General features: G+C 41.1%; 1 protein-coding gene across 8 annotated transcripts in view; it reads right to left on the bottom strand.

Annotated features, from left to right (window-relative positions):
* LOC101068375 (diacylglycerol kinase zeta-like) overlaps positions 1–19,759 on the bottom strand; it is a 70,715-nt gene that overhangs the window by 36,058 nt on the left and 14,898 nt on the right. For 6 of the 8 annotated variants that reach the window (XM_029839789.1, XM_029839787.1, XM_029839786.1 and 3 more), the window contains exons 2-21: positions 15,966–17,100; positions 13,425–13,533; positions 10,164–10,259; positions 9,223–9,300; positions 8,445–8,507; positions 7,765–7,821; positions 7,573–7,641; positions 7,375–7,446; positions 7,167–7,283; positions 6,991–7,062; positions 6,060–6,158; positions 5,785–5,867; positions 5,631–5,691; positions 5,191–5,304; positions 3,537–3,674; positions 3,299–3,377; positions 2,512–2,567; positions 2,093–2,155; positions 1,901–1,974; positions 1,208–1,319 (exon numbers count right to left, since the gene is read on the bottom strand). In XM_029839789.1, the coding sequence (XP_029695649.1) occupies positions 1,208–1,319; positions 1,901–1,974; positions 2,093–2,155; positions 2,512–2,567; positions 3,299–3,377; positions 3,537–3,674; positions 5,191–5,304; positions 5,631–5,691; positions 5,785–5,867; positions 6,060–6,158; positions 6,991–7,062; positions 7,167–7,283; positions 7,375–7,446; positions 7,573–7,641; positions 7,765–7,821; positions 8,445–8,507; positions 9,223–9,300; positions 10,164–10,259; positions 13,425–13,533; positions 15,966–16,936 (2,583 nt within the window). In that variant the 5' untranslated portion in view covers positions 16,937–17,100. The remainder of the gene's footprint in view (positions 1–1,207; positions 1,320–1,900; positions 1,975–2,092; positions 2,156–2,511; positions 2,568–3,298; positions 3,378–3,536; positions 3,675–5,190; positions 5,305–5,630; positions 5,692–5,784; positions 5,868–6,059; positions 6,159–6,990; positions 7,063–7,166; positions 7,284–7,374; positions 7,447–7,572; positions 7,642–7,764; positions 7,822–8,444; positions 8,508–9,222; positions 9,301–10,163; positions 10,260–13,424; positions 13,534–15,965; positions 17,101–19,759) is intronic. The other 2 variants (XM_029839793.1, XM_029839788.1) reach the window with 2 other exon arrangements.

The following is a 19,759-nucleotide window of genomic DNA, read 5'->3' on the forward strand; positions in this document are numbered from 1 at the left end:
TCTTGTTCATGAGTGAGGGAAGAATGGAGCGGGAGGTCGACAGGCGGATCGGTGCGGCGTCCGCAGTAATGTGGACTCTGTGGAATCTTTGTTCCTACCCTCACCTATGGTCATGAGCTCTGGGTAATGACCGAAAGAACAAGATCACGGGTACAAGCGGCTGAAATGAGCTTCCTCCGTAGGGTGGCTGGGCTCTCCCTTAGAGATAGGGTGAGAAGCTCTGCCATCCGGGAGGAGCTCAGAGTAGAGCCGCTGCTCCTCCGCACTGAGAGGAGCCAGATGGGGTGGCTTGGGCATCTAGTTAGGATGCCCCCTGGACACCTCCCTGGAGAGGTGTTCAGGGCATGTCCCTCCGGTAGGAGATCCCTGGGAAGACCCAGGACACGTTGGAGAGACTATGTCTCTCGACTGGCCTGGGAACGCCTGGGGATCCCTCCGGATGAGCTGGAAGAGGTAGCTGGGGAGAGGGAAGTCTGGGCTTCTCTCCTTAGGCTGCTGCCCCCGTGACCCGACCCCGGATAAGCGGTAGAGGATGGATGGATGGATGGATGGATGGATGGATGGATGGATGGATGGATGGATGTTTTAAATAGACAAACCGCATGGTGTTGTTTTGTTGTTTTCATATGCTGCTCATGTTTGTGCAGTTTATAAAAGTATAAAAAAATTGATGCAGTCAAAGCCAATTACATCAAAAAAGCTAAAAGAAATGAAAAAAACATACAGCATATGTTGTGAGATCTCTGATTCAAATAAACTGTGGGCTACTAAAGGGAGACAGCGCCTATGCTATTTATGTAATTTACTGTATGATTGCAAATAGTAATTGTAGCAATTATTGTAATCAGCAGGCAATCGACCGTCAGGACATTATTCTCTTGTAACCCTGGCAACCAAGGCATAGTTAACAAACAAAAAAAAGCACTTGTAGAGCGTAGGCCTCTGCAGTCAGGTAATTTCCTCACATACTGTGACTTGTACCCATAGAAAAAATATATATAGCTAATACATAACAAGGTTACATAATATAATAGGCTGCTTTATGATCTGATTCCTAAGGGTCAATGTCCCTCTGGAATCAGATCTTCTGCAGCTAATCGTCAATATTTCCTGAAAATGTCAATAAATTCCCAGCATAAATTTTGAAGTTATTTCACAAACACACCAACAAACAAACAAACACCAGCTGTCATACATAATTACATACCAGCGATGTCATTGTGAAGCCAATGACCTCGATGTATCCATCATCATGGCGCTGAGGTTCAAAGTCATGGTGTTCACTAGGATTTCCCCAAGGTGTGGTGCCTGCACAGTACCTATAGATTCAGTCAAAAACTTCATTTGAGAATTGTGATCAGCAGTTCTTTTAAGAAAGTCGTAGTTTTGGTCATCGTGAATTCCACAAATAAAGGGCCCAGATGTAGAAGCAGAACGAAATGTAAGTTTATGGCAAAAAAAACACCTTTTCATTCCTTTGATTTTGTTTAAAATACACTTTCAATACGTACAAGAAAGATGGTAGCACAAGAGAACTCATCAATCTGAAATGATTAAAGATCCTTGAGACTGAACTGAATCCAATAACAAATGTAGGAGCACTTTGTAATTAGGCTTCCTAGCATCAGGGGACAACAGCTTCAGCAGTGACTGGTGAGCTCCTGGGTGTGGAAATGTGTATCGCTCACACTGATTTATTAAAAATTATTCAGAATATATTTATATTTATTATATTCTCATATGGAAAATGTTCAAAATAACAAAATTCAAAAATGCAATGCTCTATATTAACTGTGTATAGGCTTTATTAAAAATCCATAAAGAATACAATTGACTATTACTTTCATAACAGATTTCGTAAGCAAATAAGCTGCATTTGTAAAAGTCGGAGTGAAATCACCTGGGGATGTTGAGGAAGACCAGACACTGCAGCTTCAAGTCCTGAACCTTTGATGTTAAATCTGTCCCGTCACACTAGAGAAAGACAGAGAGGGAGGGAGAGACGGAGAGAGGAAGAGAGGCGGACAGAGGGAGAGAAACTGAGTGACTTGATGTTTTCACATAAATGACTGCTTGAGTGACAGCTACCCACCACAACTTTGATGTGCTTAGACAGGTCTTTGGAGCTTCCCATCAGGAAATCTGAAAATGCTGTCTGTAACGCATGCACACACACACACACACACACACACACGCAGATTAAAACTGACAGTTCTCTCTGAGGAGTGTATTATGGAAGCCGCGGTAGGCCAGAGATCCTCTATTGCCTTTCCAAACACTGAAGTTATTTGTTTCTTTCACTATGCTGCTACAGGACAGTGTACCCTAAATGATCTGATCCTATGCATGATATAAAGACTTAGCTTGAGAGTGCAATCACAGTAGTCAAGTCAAAATAATGTTATCAGAGCAAACAATCAAGTTAATTAATGCCAGTAGATAAAACTGTCTGTAACAACAGAATGAGATTCACTAAAACATTATGACAGTTGGTAATTGAGCTGCACTCACCCCCGCATAGAACATTTTATTCCTAAAGCGACTGTTAAACTTCTCTGGGTTGGCCTCTAAAAACAGACAAAAAGAGTGAGAACTCTTGTCAAATGTGTGAACATATTCATACACTGATCCTTTTTTTAATTTCTTATTTTGGGATATATCAAATTGAAATACAGTGATCCCTCGCTATATCGCGTTTCATCTTTCACGGCTTCGCTGCTTCACGGATTTTTTTTTGCGAGTCGTTCATTGCAGTTCTCAAATATAATCGAAGGTGGCATATCCGTTTATAAAAATCTTCTTGCTCAGAAAAAGAAAGAGCGCCAACAACTACCCATAACAATGTTCTTCTCTCAGAGAAAGACTCCTGCACCTTCAGTAGAAACAGACGCTCCAGCGGAGCGGAGTCAGGGCGAAGAGGCACAGCTGGGACTGTGAAATACGCGAGTGACAATGTTTCCAACCTTGTATTACTAGATTAAAATTATTGTTTTAAACAAATTTTGGGCTTTAAAACAGGTTTTGATTTTTGGTTTCATTCTATAGTTCAGTATTGCATTGTAAAATAATTTAAAAAAATAAAGCTGACTACTTCACGGATTTCACTTTTCGCGTGTTATTTTTGGAACGCAACTCCCGCAATAAACGAGGGATCACTGTACTTTAAAAGATAAACTCTAAAATTCTGTGAACAAAATACAAAGACAGACAGTCCCTTTTAAGGGGTCAAGGCTAATTATTTCTGTGGGTGTACTGATGGCTAATCAGTATTCACTGCAGTGTTAAGCTCCAAGCGTACCTCTTGACTCGTGGAACTCTAGAGTGACATGGGCGTCAAACCCAAGACTGAAGTAATTGTTGAAAACATCTAGAGGAAGCTGAAAGACAACATTAGCAAACCAAAAATGACATATTCGACTTCTTTCTACTGAATGTATTTACTGTATTCAGCTGTGTGTCCAGACAACGATCAAAACACATGTGAGCGGAGCTACATGGTCACACATTGCCTTTGCTGGGTTCCAAGTGCGACTTACCTTATCATTTTGTTGTTCATCAGGTTCTGCCCCTGCAGTGTGATTTGGTTCAACCCGTAGACTCCATCTGTCCAACTGGACAACAGTTCCATCCTCCACATGGGACAAGATTTTAGAAAGAGGTTCATCTGTATAACCCTGGAAAGCATCATAAATATTCTCAGATGTTAATTCAAACTATGTAGATTTACAGCCCATCAGCTGTTACTACTGACTAATATTAAATCCCATCTTTCCAACTCAGTGATAAACTGATCTTATTACTAAGCTGTAGACCCAGTGACAAATTACCTCTTAAGTTTTTATGGCTAACCAAACACTCTTTAGTTAAGTTATTAACATTAAATATAGAACGGCTTTCTATTATACAGTTCTTTCTCCCCGGAATATGTTGCAAAATATTTAAGTATTAAGGAGTAGATATTATTTGATGTTTTCAAATCCATCTTAAGGGTCTTTTTTTGTATTTTTGGGGTACTTTTAATGGAATTATTAACTGACTTGTGAGTAAATTGTGCCTGTATTGCATGCATGTATCCCTCGTATGTGTTATGTTGTTTCAGTAACTTTGTGTTCTGGGATGCACAGTTGTCTGTCTGGGAAGAGATTTTTAATTTGTGTCAAGCCAGGAAAAAGTCAGACAGACTCACTGATCCACATCACCAAGATCTACAACTACGATACTGGAATGTCAATCTGCTGCACAAGATCCACACCATCAAAGGCTTTGGCATGCTTTTGATCAACCATGTAGTTGACAAAATAATCAGGGAGGAACTTGATGCCACTGAAATCAAGAGAATATATCAACTGATGCATGGATCCAGCATCTTAACACTGTACATTAATATGATGTTCTGTAACAAAATATTCATTTAACGCCGCTAATTATGTTAACCCACAATAATTGGAATTTACTTCTTTGGAATCTTCTGTGTTTCATTGAGGCTAGATCATACAGCCATCTGTCTAGATCACTTACAGGAGTTAGTGGTAGGATATTGAGCTAATCTCATTTGGCCATTTGTCACTTGCCAGCCTCAAAGCTTTCAACGATTTGAGTCGGTGCGCGACTCTACTTCTTTTCTACTACCATGCCTCAAGTGTTCAGGGTTTACTTCGGTCAAAATGCTTTAAAATCGATGAACAAAAACGCCACATCGCTTTAACTCAGTCTTACAAACATGAAAAAAACATCCTTTTGTTGAGAGGTCAGTTATTAAATCAATAAATCAATCAGCACATGAGCTGATGCACTGACGAGCCAGGTGTTTGCTCCCATTAACTCCTATGCTAAATTCCATGTGGAAAACATTTTAAAAACTGAAAGAAACTTTGTCATCCTTACTCCTACTAAGTTTTATGTAAACCTAATTAAAGTCTCCCACTTTTAACAAGCCCAGACACAACAATATCAGCAAAGTTCTAAAGCAGGTTGCATAGTTAAGAAAAAAACAGTTTAAAAAACAAACCAGTTACTTTGAATCTTTGGATGTTGCTTATCATTTCATATTGCTAAAACACAATGCCCAGAATTTCTGACAGTTTAAATAAAAGGGATTAATCATGTTTTGTTTTTTTTATTGCTGTGATTAATCAGGAGAAATATATTATTAGTTTGACAGCATCAACATATTCATATCTCTGTACCCACCCCTCCCCAGTTGAGAGTTCTGGCAAGGTCATTTCCAGTCCCAAGGGGTAACACAGCAACTGGAGGCTGGGGGTTTAACGCCAATTCATCAAGACAAGACAGGATCCAGCCCACCTAATTCAAAACAGAAATGCACTTTCATAGAGAGAGATATATTTGTTCAATAATATTTGCTTTAGAATATTTTTAGTGGACTTTAAGGTACATGATTTTGGTGTTTTTACACATCTCTATTGGCCTGTCTTTCATCCTGGAATAACTCTGATGGCATTAAACAACAAATACCTTTTTTATGGTTGTTTCTTACACTTTTGGGAAGTCTAACATCCAAACCTGTGCGACTGATGTCCAATGTAAATATGGAGGTGAATATATTCTACTACACACACAAGTTTTACTGAGCATTTAATTTAAAACGTGTTTTTTCTGTTACCACTCACAGTGCCATCTCCCCCACAGGCCAGTATCCTCAGGTTATGGACCTTCCGATACAATTCTAGGCTGCAAGATTGACACAGGTTAACAGAGTTAAACCATTTCATTCAGTGTTTATTACATGTCAGCTGCATGCTCGAGTGTGAGCGTCTGTCCTACCCCTCCTTGGGCCCAGCTTGGCTCAAGTCAAACACTTGTCTAGGGTTTAGATTCCACATCAAGGACTGCAGAATCTTGGTGCCCTGGCAGATAAAGAAGTATTGGCACGTTTGAGAGCTAATTACCGGTAGAGTAAAAAAAAAGGGGGAAATAATTCTGAAAAGCAAAGGTCATCGATCATCTCTATGTAACCACAACAATTTGCATCAAACTATTTCTATAATGATTCATTTATTGACCTGAACAAGATAAACAACATATTCAGTTGGGAATACCTGGTTTCCTCCACTCTTTGGGTTGACAAAAACCAGCAGAGGCTTCATTAGTGGTGAGGGAATTGGCCTGATGATGAATGGTTTCCACAGTCTTCCTTCCTGTCAGAGAAGAGGCCCAGATCTTTAAATCATTAATGGTTTATATTCAACAAATTGTACATAAGCAGTTTAGTTTAGTTACTGTTCTCTTAATCAGTAATAAAGTACCTTGAGTGCCCTCTGGAGGCATCTTGCACTAAATGAATGAATACAACCAGCCATGTTCCCTCAATATCCAAATTTATTTCTTCTCTGTCATTTTCTCGTTTGTTCTCATTTCCTCTGTGTGTGTGTGTGTGTGTGTGTGTGTGTGTGTTCATCTGTATCACACTCTGTTTAGATAGTAACATAAATACTAATGAACACAAGTATAACATTGCATTTATTGATCAGGGCATCTATTGTGAAAATAGTTTTATCAAGAAAATTGGCCACATTTTCTTGTTTCTTTTTTAACTTCCTGCCCGATTTGACAATATCGCTCATGCACAAAATAGACAAAACACCAACACGATCGCCGCGGGGTGTGAGGCCCGCAGAGGTGGCGCTGCTGGTGTGAACGACACAATCCGCTAAGATCAGCACAGAAAGGAAACCGCCTCCACTTCTGGGTGCTTTGTGGGCCGTCTACGTACAGTTTTCTGAGCAGGTTTTGAGGTGGAAAACGGCATTGTTTTTTTTTAATCCAGCACAAGATGACTGGCAATGCATCTATTTGTGAAAGTAGCAAAAGAAAAGATTTGCACAGTGGCAACATGCTCATTGTTATCAAATTTGTAAACGTCTATGTAGCAAATGAGCCTTTTCATTTATAATAGGGATGTTGGGGTATTTGCCCATCAATACTGGAATGATGGAGTACTCTTATTTAAGGTCACACCACAAAACTGACCTCAGCTCCCTTTTTGCTGCTTTTCCTCTTGAAGGATGTTCTCTTCTTCTTCTTACTCGACTTCATAGAAGACTGTGGGAGACAAACAGATGTGGGTGGGTTTGATTAAAAAACTGGAGAAAAGTTATCCAACTTTAAAATAGTTATTTGTAAAAAATGATTGCTGTAATTGTCACCTGATGCCGTCGAACCCGAATTATCCATGTGGGAGGAACTACAAGAGCAGCATGAGCTCCTATTGGACAGGGCTCTTCAATCTGCTGCAGCATGAAGCAGGACATTTTGTTGTGATACTGGAAGGAGAAAAGTATTACGAGACCTTTGATGAAATATCCTTCTATAAGGTCAGTGACATCAGGTGAAACTTTTCAGTAAGACACTTACAGCCTGTTTGCACCAGGAACAACTAATGGCCACAATCTCTTTACTGTGAAAAGTGAACTTCTGCTGAAAGCCCTGCACAGAAAATAAATGAGGAAACTTATCTATTCTGTGAGTTAGTAAAATAATTAACCAAATGTCAAGTTTAAACTCTAAATGCTTTCAATTTCAAGTTGGTTAAGATGAACAATTTTAAGGTACCTTCCCGCATTGTTTACATTTGCCTTCTTGCCGTCTCCGATGCACCCAGTGATGACGCACTATAATGGGCTGAACATGAAGACAGGTGACCAAATCAGTTTTATGACTTATTCTACCCACGAAAAACCTGTTCAATCAGCAATGGCAATGTTCCGTCCCACTATCGTCTTAACAGGTAAATGGGAATCTCACCTCTCGAAGGTTTCTGGAGCTAGATTCTCTGAAAGAAGGCTTACACCTGAAATTAATCTGGAAGGCAACAACGGGAGAACAGAGAGGTGTAAATACATGTGGCAAAACATAACAAGGAGCCGGTTGCAGCTGATTCATCGCTAGAACTCAAAAGAATGGTAAATCTAGAGATACCACCACCATGTACCGTGACCTCGGTTTTTTCCCCGTAACAGCGAGGTTATTCAACATGCACTGCCACCATATTTTGTTTTGTTTTATTAAAAAACCTAAAGGAATCACAATGGCTCTACCAGGCTCTTATACCGTTTGCTCAAAATAAAATGGATTTTACAGAGTTGGTGATGGAAAAAAGTTTGAAACAACCTAATGACCATGTTCCCAAAAAATGTGGACACTGAAAAGCACAAATAATATTGAATTTCAGAGGTTAGGAATTGCAGAATTTGAAAACCGAAATGAAAATGAACATCTCTGCACACCTGTAAAATTGCAGTTCCAGCTTGTTTGGAAACATGGTTCTATATTTTGTTGCAGAAGTTTCATCCCAGGAGAAGCACCCATATGACATTCTGCCATTTTCTTTTATACGTTTGTCTTTATAATGAACCGAAGTTGGGATACCACCTCTGTGGTGAACATGGAAAAGGTAAAAAAAGGAAAAGCTTTGTGTGTCTCACTCTAAAGTTGGGGTCATTATATGGCAGGGCGGCATCCAGCAGAATGGCTCTAGAGCTGGGAAACTGCAGGTCATACAGGACGGAGAGTTAAGAAAGGCTGTCTGTTTTACGGGAATAAATGAACTGAAAGAAAACTCTGCAAGACAATAGTACAGTGCTTGTAGCTATCAAGAAACCTTGACAGCTTAATCGTGTGTTTCCCCTTCTCTGTTCTTTAAGAGGACTGAGAAATTAATCTGCCTTTGTTTTTCCCTCCATCACTTTTCCCCTCCTTTGTGAGAGATGTTTTAATCCCCCTCTTTTAATCTTCTCTGCTCCAGCTTTATCTTTGGATCACAACTGAATTTTAACAATTCAGTTTTTATGTGCATGCACAAACTTGATTTTGAAAGGGAACGATCTCAGGATATTGTTTTGCTCTCAAATTGATGCTCAGCCACAAAATTACCCACATTAGCCAGAAGTGTTAGTGTGCATCTGTGTTAGTGTGCATCATTAGTGCTACTAAACCAGTAATATTCTTTAGTTGAAACTTTTAAATGTATACTGTAAGCTTCTGTTGCTTTCTTAACTATTATTCTGTGTCACAATGAAAGAAAAAGAATATTGGATACGATATGATATTGACCAATTGTGGAACAATTGTGGAAAATAATAATAATAATAATAATAATGTTTCTTTTTGTTTTCATGAGTTGTTTCTTTTGTCTCCTTTTCATTTCCATGGACATGGAAAAAACAGTTTAAATTAAATTTGCTTAAATGTATGGGAAATTACCTTCTCCAGCTGTTCGATACATATAGTGTGGGCGACTATCTTACAGGCAGCACACTTTTTTCTGCTGACAGACTTTTGCTAGAAAATAGAAAGAGAATGCAATAAAATAAATAGACATACATAAGAAAAACAACTATTTTTTGGCCATTGAATTATCGTAGTGTAATACCGGCTCCGACCACACGGTGTCAGTATAGCATCTCAAAAATCAACACCTAATGACGCTGTAGAAAAAAATTGGGTCAACAAACACTTGATTAATTCATCTCAGTAAAGGTAATTCTTTGAAAAAGAGGTAGTTCTCCTGGCCAGTAGAGTGCTTTGACCAGATCTTCTGAATTGTCTGCAGTGACTCCCTGAGGCTGCTCTAGTGATGCTGAGATCAAGAAAATGACTTGGACACCTAAGATCTTGTCTCATAAGCCTATCAGTAGTCCTGTTATTATACCCTATTATAATACACTATTATGCATTTCCAAGCACAAAAGGATACCCTACAAGGAAAAAAGAAATTACAGTAATAAATAACAAAGTTAACAACACATTCTAGTGAAAGAAAATGACTATGAAACTGTCATGAGTAAAGAGAATGAGTCACTTTTATGGATATCTGGTGGAATAAATTTCCAAAGAAGGAAGAAAGGAAGAGCGATTGTTTTTCTTTATGTGGGTATGAAACTTTATTTACTTGAATACACTCTTACTACTGAACAATGACTAAAATGACCATATTTACGATTACATCCATGATAGCCACCCATTAAGAGCTCTGTAAATGTTTTTTAGAGAATGTCATGGGTTTCATAGGGCTAATCATCCTAAATGATGCTACACATTACACCAGTTTAAACACTGCAAAGTATGAGTATAAGTATTATTGTAAGCAGTGGAAATAGTTTTGAGAGCAGAGCTGATGTGCATTGATCATGTACAGTGCTTACCAGTGCTCTAGCGATACAGTGTTGCTCTCCAACATAGCAGTAGTCTCCAGACACATTTGTCTCAAACCAGATATGATCTCCATACACAGCCGACTCCTACAGAGACAACCAGAGAGGGTAATCAGGCTCAGTAAACCACGGTTGCAGGCTGGTCCCAGGCTGAGAGGTGGTTCAGAATGTCCTATATGTTTTCTCAGTTCCCTTTCAGTCGATTCACTTGGAGCCACATATTTATGACACCACAGTCACTATTCAGTTCTTACGCTCCTCTCCTTGTGATGAACACCTCCATGAAGTAGGCTGGCTAGGTGCTGCTACTTACCTTTGTCTTAATTGCAGGCTACAGCCAACTTGAATTTAGCTTAACAGCTGAGCTCTTGTGCGTATTGCTGCCTCCTCCGAGGCTCAACCCTGGAGAAATGGGTGAAGTTCGTGGAGAGACAATTTGGTAAGGCAGCAGGACCGCTGGGCAGACCACATGAAGTTCACTGATGGGTTGGAAAAATATCAGCCAGTCTCTGCAGGGGCTAGATGCCTGCCACGAGGACGATGACCTGCTTGTCATCGGCTTGGACATGCATGCTTTAATGCTTTAATAAGCAGAAAGAGTCATCGTCGGACCAGTAGACTGCTGCTCTGCTGCTGCACTGGCCCTCCAAACCGACACATGCTTCCTCTTCCTGTGCCATTGCGCACATGAAAAGCTATCAGTCGACTACCCAGCTCTTCCACTGGCTCCGACACTGTCATAACTCACAGGATATTCCCTCCCTCCTGACCCGACAACCTGCCCATGTTCCAGGTTTTTGTTGCAGAACTAACTTCGACATGGCACAAACCACTCTCAGCCCGCGCCAGTGCCTGGCCATAGTCAGTTTTTGAGCTTGGATGGAGCAGAGAATGCCAGTTTGGTCAGCATTCCAGTCATGTAGGCATCCTCCATGGGTGGAATTGTCTCGTAATTGGTCCCATCCTATAATCACGGTGTCGGTGGCTCTGCTATGCCCCCATCCAAGTAGTGCAGTGACTCACAGCTAGGAAAAAAAAAATCGGTCGCAGACAAGCGTGGCTTGTGCTTTGAGCTCTGTCACTATGCTCCATACAGAGGATATGAGTGTGTCCCATATGTGCCATGCTAACCGTTGCGCACCTATGTCGAACTTTGTCCGACCTTCTGAAGAGAGACCGGGCTATCTATGTGGACAGGCCTGTATCGGCCGATGGTTTGTTTGGACAATCACTCAACGGCATCCCGGCTAAGTTTGCCGGGGAAAAAGGCAAGCTAAGGCTCTCAGCAGTATAATTCCCAGGTGTGATGCTAAACCTAAGCAGCCCGCTAACCTGTGCAGACCTAAGCCGTCACATGCTCCAGCTGCCAGCTGGTGAAAAGTTCCAAAATATTCATTATTACATTACATTAAGGTTCAATTCATTTCACAAAAATATGAATCACAAACATCGGGGAAGGCTGGGGTTACTGCTTCCCCCTCGCACGCCAAGGGGCGGCAGTCCACTGCCCTCGGTGATGCCAATAAGCAGTCTCACCGTTACCACCTGCTATCCTTTACAGTTCAAGGCTTGGCCACCTCACTTCTGCACTATTGTAGATGAAGCTGTTGGGAATGAGGAAGCAGCAGTAATGAAAAAAAAAGAAATAAAGGGCTTGCGGAACAAAAGAGCAATATGAGCCGTTCAGTGAACAGGTACAGCCATTATTTCTTTGTTCCAAAGAAAGTGGGAGGACTCTGTCCTATTCTCGATCTACGACTGTAAAACAGATTTGTAAAAACCTACAGGTTCAGGATGTTGACACTCAGACAGCTAGTGAGTGCTATAAGACCAGGAGGTTTACAATGATGGATCTATCAGACATTTACTTTCCCATAGTAATACACACTATTTCTGAGGTTTGCATTCCTAGGCAGAGCCTACGCCTGCCAAATTCTGCCAGTCAGTCTGGGAAACAGGTCTTGCCTTACTAGGCTATCAGGACGATTGGGCTTTAGTTGCAAGCTCCAGGGGGCCGGCAGCTGCGCGATTCTAGTTGGGATGCAGACTGAGAGGCTGATGGCATCAATTGCAGTGGTGCCACTGGGGCTGTTACAGATGCAATCAGTTCAAAACATGAAGCAATCTCACCGGCTCTGTGCATCACATCACCTCCAAAAGGGTTCGTGACAATGATAATCATTTGGAGGAATGAATTTTTGCAAGTTGCTCTCCACAGATATGTTTCTGACAGGGTGGGGGCTCTCTGCGTGAAGGCCCAACAGTAATAGGAGTGCGTACTGTGGAGCAATGCAGAATCCACATCAACTACATGAAACTGTTAGTAGCCGTTTTGGCTCTGAAATATTTAGTGTGTTTCCCCCAGTGGATATGATTTTGTCACTGATTGATAAGGTGCACCAGATCCTTGTGGCTCCCCGCTGGCTGGCAAAGTCGTGGAAAGTGGAGATAACCAGACTCTGACACCTTGCTCTCCACAAGGAACCCCCCTCTAAGGCAGGGAAGGTGCTTCATTCACAACCAGATCTACCTCATGAAAGGTCCAATTTATTAGCTACAGGTGTGCCCCCAAATGTGGTGACAATTGAGAGTGGCATCATCTACTAGAAGCCTCTCTGCCTACAAATCCTAGAGCAACAGGGCTCTTCCTTTGGCCCACTGTGTATTCAACCAGAGGCGGAGTATCTGTAAGGACTATCTCTGCCGCCAGTGGGTCCTCACCACACTTTTGTTCCATTTTATAGCTCCTATAGTGGCTTAATCTGTCCTCCTTAGGCCAACGATACTGGCACATTGAGATTTGACTCTAGTTTGGTAGCTGCTCTTCAGGGCATGTATACATGTCACACTACACGTGTTGTACCGAGTGAATCAACTGAAGCAGAAAAAGGTGTTATGGTTCTAACTTCTGGTCCTTGAAGGAGAGCAAGGAGGTATATCACCAGGTCGCCCTGCCATGCAGCGGGGCTTGGTGAGGAGGCGATGGAGCTGAATAACAACTGTGGCAACATAAATATCTATGTACGGATGGGCCCCACATACATCACCACAGGTCATGGCTTTAAAAGAGGTGTCTTCAAGCAGGCTATGAGAGCGTGATACCCCACACACTAAGTGTCGTCTCTCGTTCCGCTCCTCCAGGGAACAGAAGTTAGAGACACAATACTTATTTTTCTTCTTAGCTTTTGTATCTTAAATAAAAATGTGTTGATTAGACAGCACCTAGATTTAAATATGTCTTCTGAAACTCACAGTCCAATCCGCAGTACTGCGAATATTTGCTTCTGGGTCAGTCCTGTTCAGCGATGATGTACTGGGCTCACAGGGCAATTGGTGCAGGCTAGACTTGGCAATTGCTTTCCTGGAAATACAAATATCAGAAAGTACAAACGTTATACAAAGTTGATCTACAGTAATCAGCAGTAATATCATCACACATGATCACATGCTAGAAAGGGCACACACCACCCATACACACACCCACCCCCCTTGGGGAAAATTCTAGCAGCCTAATCTGGTGTTTTTCTGGTTTCAAGTAATTTTTTATGAAACTGAAAAAATTAGCTTGCCAAAATTTTAGACTGGGGGAATCAATTATCACATTTTTAATAACACAATACAATGGAAATGGAGCCTTTTATTAACTGTGTCTAATGGATATTTTGTGGGTATTTTTTAAACATGTGGTTGCTTTAGGTGTTTGTGATGAATTTCACACTTTCTTTACAAGGTATTGCAGTTATTATGGGGACCTGGACTTTTAAATGGAAAAATATACATTAAAAGAATGCATAACTGGAAACATGAATTCAACAAAAATTACAAATGAACTTTTGAAATGGTTTATGAAATTGTTTATGCATAATAATACATTATTTTTTTAGGACTTAAGTCATTCGTATTGCAAGTGTCACTTCAACAACAAAATATTTGCAACAAATGTCAGAGTGCACAACAGTTTGTTCTTCACAAACATGTTGAAAATTCCACCGAGCAGCATGACATCAGGCTGTAACCCTGCCCCCCCCCCCCCCGCCCCGCCAGAGATGAGCAGAACACATGCATATTCAACACATAGGTGCTCAAATGGGCAGAGCAAAATAGTATTTGTTGAAATTTGTTTGCACCATGGCTTCTATTCAGATGTGAAATGCTTTAGCTGTGTAGCCTAATACCTTTGTCAGCACATAACTCAAAGATTTGGACACACATTTGTTAAAATTCAGTGTGTGGGTAGAAAAATCTTGATATTTCCTATTTTCACTGCCACAATAGACTTGAACAAACTAAAATGTGCCTGATGTGAAGTCTTTTATGCTTCTACTAAATTATTAAGAGTTTGAATTTTAAACTGGCAGCTGAGGGTTGAGTTATAGTTTCAATAGGAAGTTAAAAGAAATATCAATGTCAGTAGAGTAGGCTATTGGGGTAAATAACATGTTTTAGAGAGATAAGCACAAACAGAATGGCAAATACTAAGAAAAGAGGAAAGATACAAAGAGCTCAGCAATACTTAGTAAAAGCATTAAAACGGTTTATGATAGCAGAATTCTCAAAAGAGACATAAATAAAAGCCATCAAAACAAGACAAAACTCTGGACAGGTCCATTTCAATGTCCTTCACCAGTTGATGTTCCCTAGATGTTACCTAATAAACACTACTGCTATACTCTACATAGGATATTTTTAGATTATTTAATGTTACTTAGAGCATTTTTTTCCCATTTCATACTTTTCCCAGCATACTGACATTTTGAGACACACACTGGAACAAATTTATAATTCCCTAGCTTCCATCTATTCAAAAGGTCAGGCTGGAGAAGCACCTCTGCAATTTCTATGGCATTGGAAACACAAAAAAAAACTGCTCAACTAGACTAAAATTGCATTCTACTATTCATAGTCTGCATATTAGAGTTCTGACTGTGGCACCAGCTGTGTTACAACAAAAGGTCAATATGATTCAAGGCAACACCAAAGGGAAAGTCACCAAGGACACCAATCAAGGACTCTGAATGTTTCCAAACACATAATATAAATATGGGTGCAACATGGTCGAGGTTTAACATAAAATTCCAGCAAAATGGATCAGGTTCAATACCCAATATTCCATTTTGTGAGGATTCAAATATCAAGATAAATGTAGCCTTTGTGTGTTTAAATCACTCTTTTTCCTGGCAACCAAGCCCTAACTGCTTTCATCTGCCACTCTAGCGTGTGACAAATAGCACTATTACGAAAGCGATTTTGCTTCAAGGCAAATTTTACTGAAGATGTCTGGCAGCATTTTAGGACAGGATGGGATAGAAAAGACCTTGAAGTGGGCAAGGTGAGCTGTAAAGTGGAAAAACAGTAAAATATCCCCAAAATAAACATAGAGCCACGTAGCACGACAAATGCAAAGCAAAACAAATTTGTTACATTGCAGTAATGGATTTAAAAAGAACGCATGCAGCCATCCTCTCTCGCTAAAGTAAACTTGCCACAATAATATTTTGTTGCTGTTTATCCAATTATGGCCACTTGCAGAGGCAGAGGCCCGTTGCATGAGCCGGAGGTGGATGCCACTGCCTGCGCTTCAGCAGGATCTACCTCAAAGATCTGCTTTTGGATGAACCCTGTTTGCAGTATATACGGTCATTCTTCCTTAAGCACTGCTATACTATACATTCAAAAGCACATACTGTAATGTTTTGGACAGAATTTGACACAATATATTTGGACTTCAAAGGTCAAAGGTCACAGACAATACAACGCATATGTGTGTGTGTGTGTGTGTTGTATTTTACATACGATAGGAAGTTTTCCCACGTATCCAGATATGGATCATAATATATGACCTCCTCTGACTGTCCCAGTGTCGAAGAGGAGCTTCTCTGGAGAGGAGACGCATAGCAGTCCACATCTGCTCCAGCCTCACCTGGGTTAGACCTCACGCCTGTCGGGGTCAGGTGGCAAAGGCTGGGGCTGGTTTTAGAAGTTTGGATTGGTTTATCTAAGGTGTAGTGGCTTTGGCTGGATCTCCGTCGATTGTAGCGCCCATAAATTCCATATCCTGTTTCCCTGCTCAGAAATGGAGAGTCTGCTGGAAGGAGGAGGGAGGAGTTTCTTCTCAGACAGCGTGGGGGGCGGAGCAACAGGCAAGGCCGGACTTTCTTAATAAAAGGTGGTTGGTTTATGTGTGTTGGGTCTTTCATGTCGATGTTTTCAGTCCGTATTTCTTCATCACTCTCATTATTTGAATCAGAGCAGGAAGACAGGGAGGCATCTCCTTCATCTTCTTTTTCTTTCACTCCTCCGCCCATCTGCACGACACTTGCAAGTAGCATAGATGATCCAAGTAAATGAGGTTCAATGAACTTTACTTTGGGACACTTATGTCGCACTGCCAGTCTGTGATGTACACAGGGGGTTGTTTCAAAAACATTGCGGGCATGAAGGTTGTACTGGACTGCCTTTCTTCGTCGTTTAACATCTGCTTGCTCGGCTATTCTTCTGGATTTTCCTGCGGATTCACTTGATTTCAGGTCAATAATAGACTGACGTTTCTCTCCGCTCGCTACAAGCATGCCAACACTAGGGCGCCGGTGCGGGTCAGAAAAAACTGGAGGCAACCCAACAGAGGTGCGTCTGAAGTGCAATAGTGCCACAGAAGGTAGCCCAACACCAGAGCGCCTCCTTGCTTTACTGGTCTGAACAGCAGGGCTGGTTTGATGTTTTGGCCCTTTTGGGCGACGGCAGAAATGATGGTGGAAGAAGTCCATTGTGTCTGTCTTTAAGTACTAAAACAATATGTTGAACTGGAGTAATTCAGATGGTTTGAGGTCTGACAGCAATGAAAACTGGATTATTGGATTCCCTCCAATAACAGCTGATATGTTTGCTTCGGCCAGCTAGCTCTTCTACTCCCAATCCTCCTTTAGAAACACTGAGGAGGTAAATAGGCGTTCTGTTAATTATATCAGTGTTGGTCTCTATAGAAATCTGCTTTGGTTCTCCCTTTTATTGCTTTACAATTAAATCATGAGTAATAAAACAAATATATCACAACTTGCAATGAAAAATAAATGATTGCAATAATGTGCTCATCCACACATCAGAATAGTCTCCGTTCTTCTTTGCAAACGAATCATCTCCCTTTTCACAGGGATTAAACATAAATAGAGTCCCTATCCAGCCATTTTCTGCTCACCTAACAGGGACAGCATGGGTGCTCAACTGCAGGGCGGGAATACACCATGGACAGGCCACCAGTCCATGACAGGACAAAGACACTAATGACAATGGCACACACCAATAAACCTGATATGCAAGGTTTTAGTCTATGAGAGCAAATCAGAGCACCTGGAGAACACCCTTAGCATTAAAATATGTAAGCTCCACAGAGAGAAGCAGCAAATCTTAACTGGAACCTTTCTGTTATCAGGTGGCTGTGCTAAGACCACATCAGCAATATGCTGCTCCATTTTACCTTCTACATTCCCAAGACTTCTAGCACCGGCTGCCAAGGAGTTTCTCTGGAGCATAAAGCTGCCACCACCCTGCTTGGCCACAGTCCTGGCCATAGTGGCGATTGAGTGTTTGGGAATCGGACTACGGTCCTTTTGGTGCACACCAAATGGTGTGATTGACTGTGAACCAAACCTAATAACTCTTTTAAACCTTAAAGGGTGGGCCTTTCTTTCCAAAGTGCAGCTTATCATTTCAGACGCTAACATTTCCAGCTGCTTCAGAGTCGTCAGAGGGGTCTGGCTGCCTTTCCCACTGGTCTCCTGCTTGCATTGTTTCTCTATTTGTGAGGATGACTCACTCTGTAGTTTGCACTTAATCACAGATTTAACCTTATGGGATGCCCTATTGTGTACTTTTTAAATAACATTTGGACGTTGATAGAGTCTGTAATATTCAATCATAACAGCTGTGGTAACAACAGTATAGATTAACCAGTGTCTAACATTACTTCACACAAGTAATTTAACACAGGCAATTCTGACAGCGGATGAATATTAATGCAATCGCTCATTTTGTTCATGTGGTGATATTGTGACATTCATCGCTGCATTCATTGTGCTTCTTCCCCTAAAACTTTTTTTTAAAATTGCAATCGCAATTTTGAAAACAATAAGAGGAGAAGACATCAGAGAGTGATTACTTTTAGCCAAACACATTGCTGACATAATCTGTTTATTCATGTAATAGCTAACACAAAAAGGTAATCAAAATGGCACATTTACTATACCTTCTAGCAAGTTATCATTGGTGCCTGATGCAGTGCTGCTTAGGTCAAAGTCGATTCAGTCGTCACAATAAGACAGCCTTTACTGAGTACTCGAGAATTCACATTTGATAGTTGACAGGTAGGATGGTAAACGCTAGTAAGTATTTTCCAGACCAATTCTGTCCCGAATAATCATGTACATAATGTAAACGCACACCTCTTTGGACCGAATGTGGAGCTTTTTTACAGCCCTGGTTTAGAAGTGCTCGTAGCTTGTTCTTGACACAACACCCAGGCAACGATTTTTACTTAGGTGTCCAAGAGCTATTGTGTGATTGTTCAGGGATTCAAAAAGGTTATATTTAAAAGAAATGGGGAAAAAGTTGTGATTTCTGCTGGTATGATGATTGAACAGCAATGGAGAGGTTTGAGGAACAGCTCGGTGAGGTGATCAGAAATTAGTTAGTAAGAAAATCTCTACAAAACATCTGTAATATATATAAAGTGTGGGTAATATTGCTGGAAAGAAATAGCATGAACATAGTTAAAAGAGGAGTGCCTCTATCACAAAAGATGTAGAGATTTTGTACAGACGAAGAGCAAGCGTGACGTGCCACAGTGGGAGGGTCCTATGAAGCTATCCAGAAGTTCTGCATGCAAGATTCTAGTGAAGCAAGCCAGAAGTGTTATCAACAAGGTTAAAAAGATGCTAAATGTCAGCATCCAAATATATTTGAAATGCATACGTGCGATATGCGCAGAGAGTTCTGCACCACTCCAAAGCATGACCATCAACCAAGCTATAAATAACACTGTCGGAAAAGCTTCTCACTATGACTGGCAAATTCAGAGGCAAGAGAGGAACAGCAATTGTTTATGAGGGGGAACAGTTTGAGCAAAAAAGGCTGGGGAGCCGAACCCTAATCAAGAGGCAGGACCGTACCCTGCTCACCAGACAATCAGCTGAATGGAGAAAAATCCAGACATACCACATGAAAACCAGAGCGCTTATTGGGTCAAAAGGTCACCCTCACACACAACAGTGGCCCTAAGAGCAGAGCTAGGACAACTCTTTAGGACGACTCTGTGAACGACCTTGAGTGGGTCAGCCATTTCTAGCACAGGGGCACAAGATGACAAGGGTCTAAAAACTTTCCAGCTTGTCTGTATATGGATGAGGATATGTGTACGTGTTATTCTGCATACTGTGCAAATGTATGAGGAGCTTATAAAACCACCACTGCCACTGAAAGCACTCTACAGATTAAAGAGAGCAAATTCACATGTTCATTTACTGTAATTCTATCATTGAAAAGACAGGCACTCCAAGTCCTTAGTGATTATTTACACAGGCCCGAGGCTAGCATAG

The sequence above is a fragment of the Takifugu rubripes genome, chromosome 8 (genome assembly GCF_901000725.2).
Source record: "Takifugu rubripes chromosome 8, fTakRub1.2, whole genome shotgun sequence".
Taxonomy (NCBI): domain Eukaryota; kingdom Metazoa; phylum Chordata; class Actinopteri; order Tetraodontiformes; family Tetraodontidae; genus Takifugu; species Takifugu rubripes.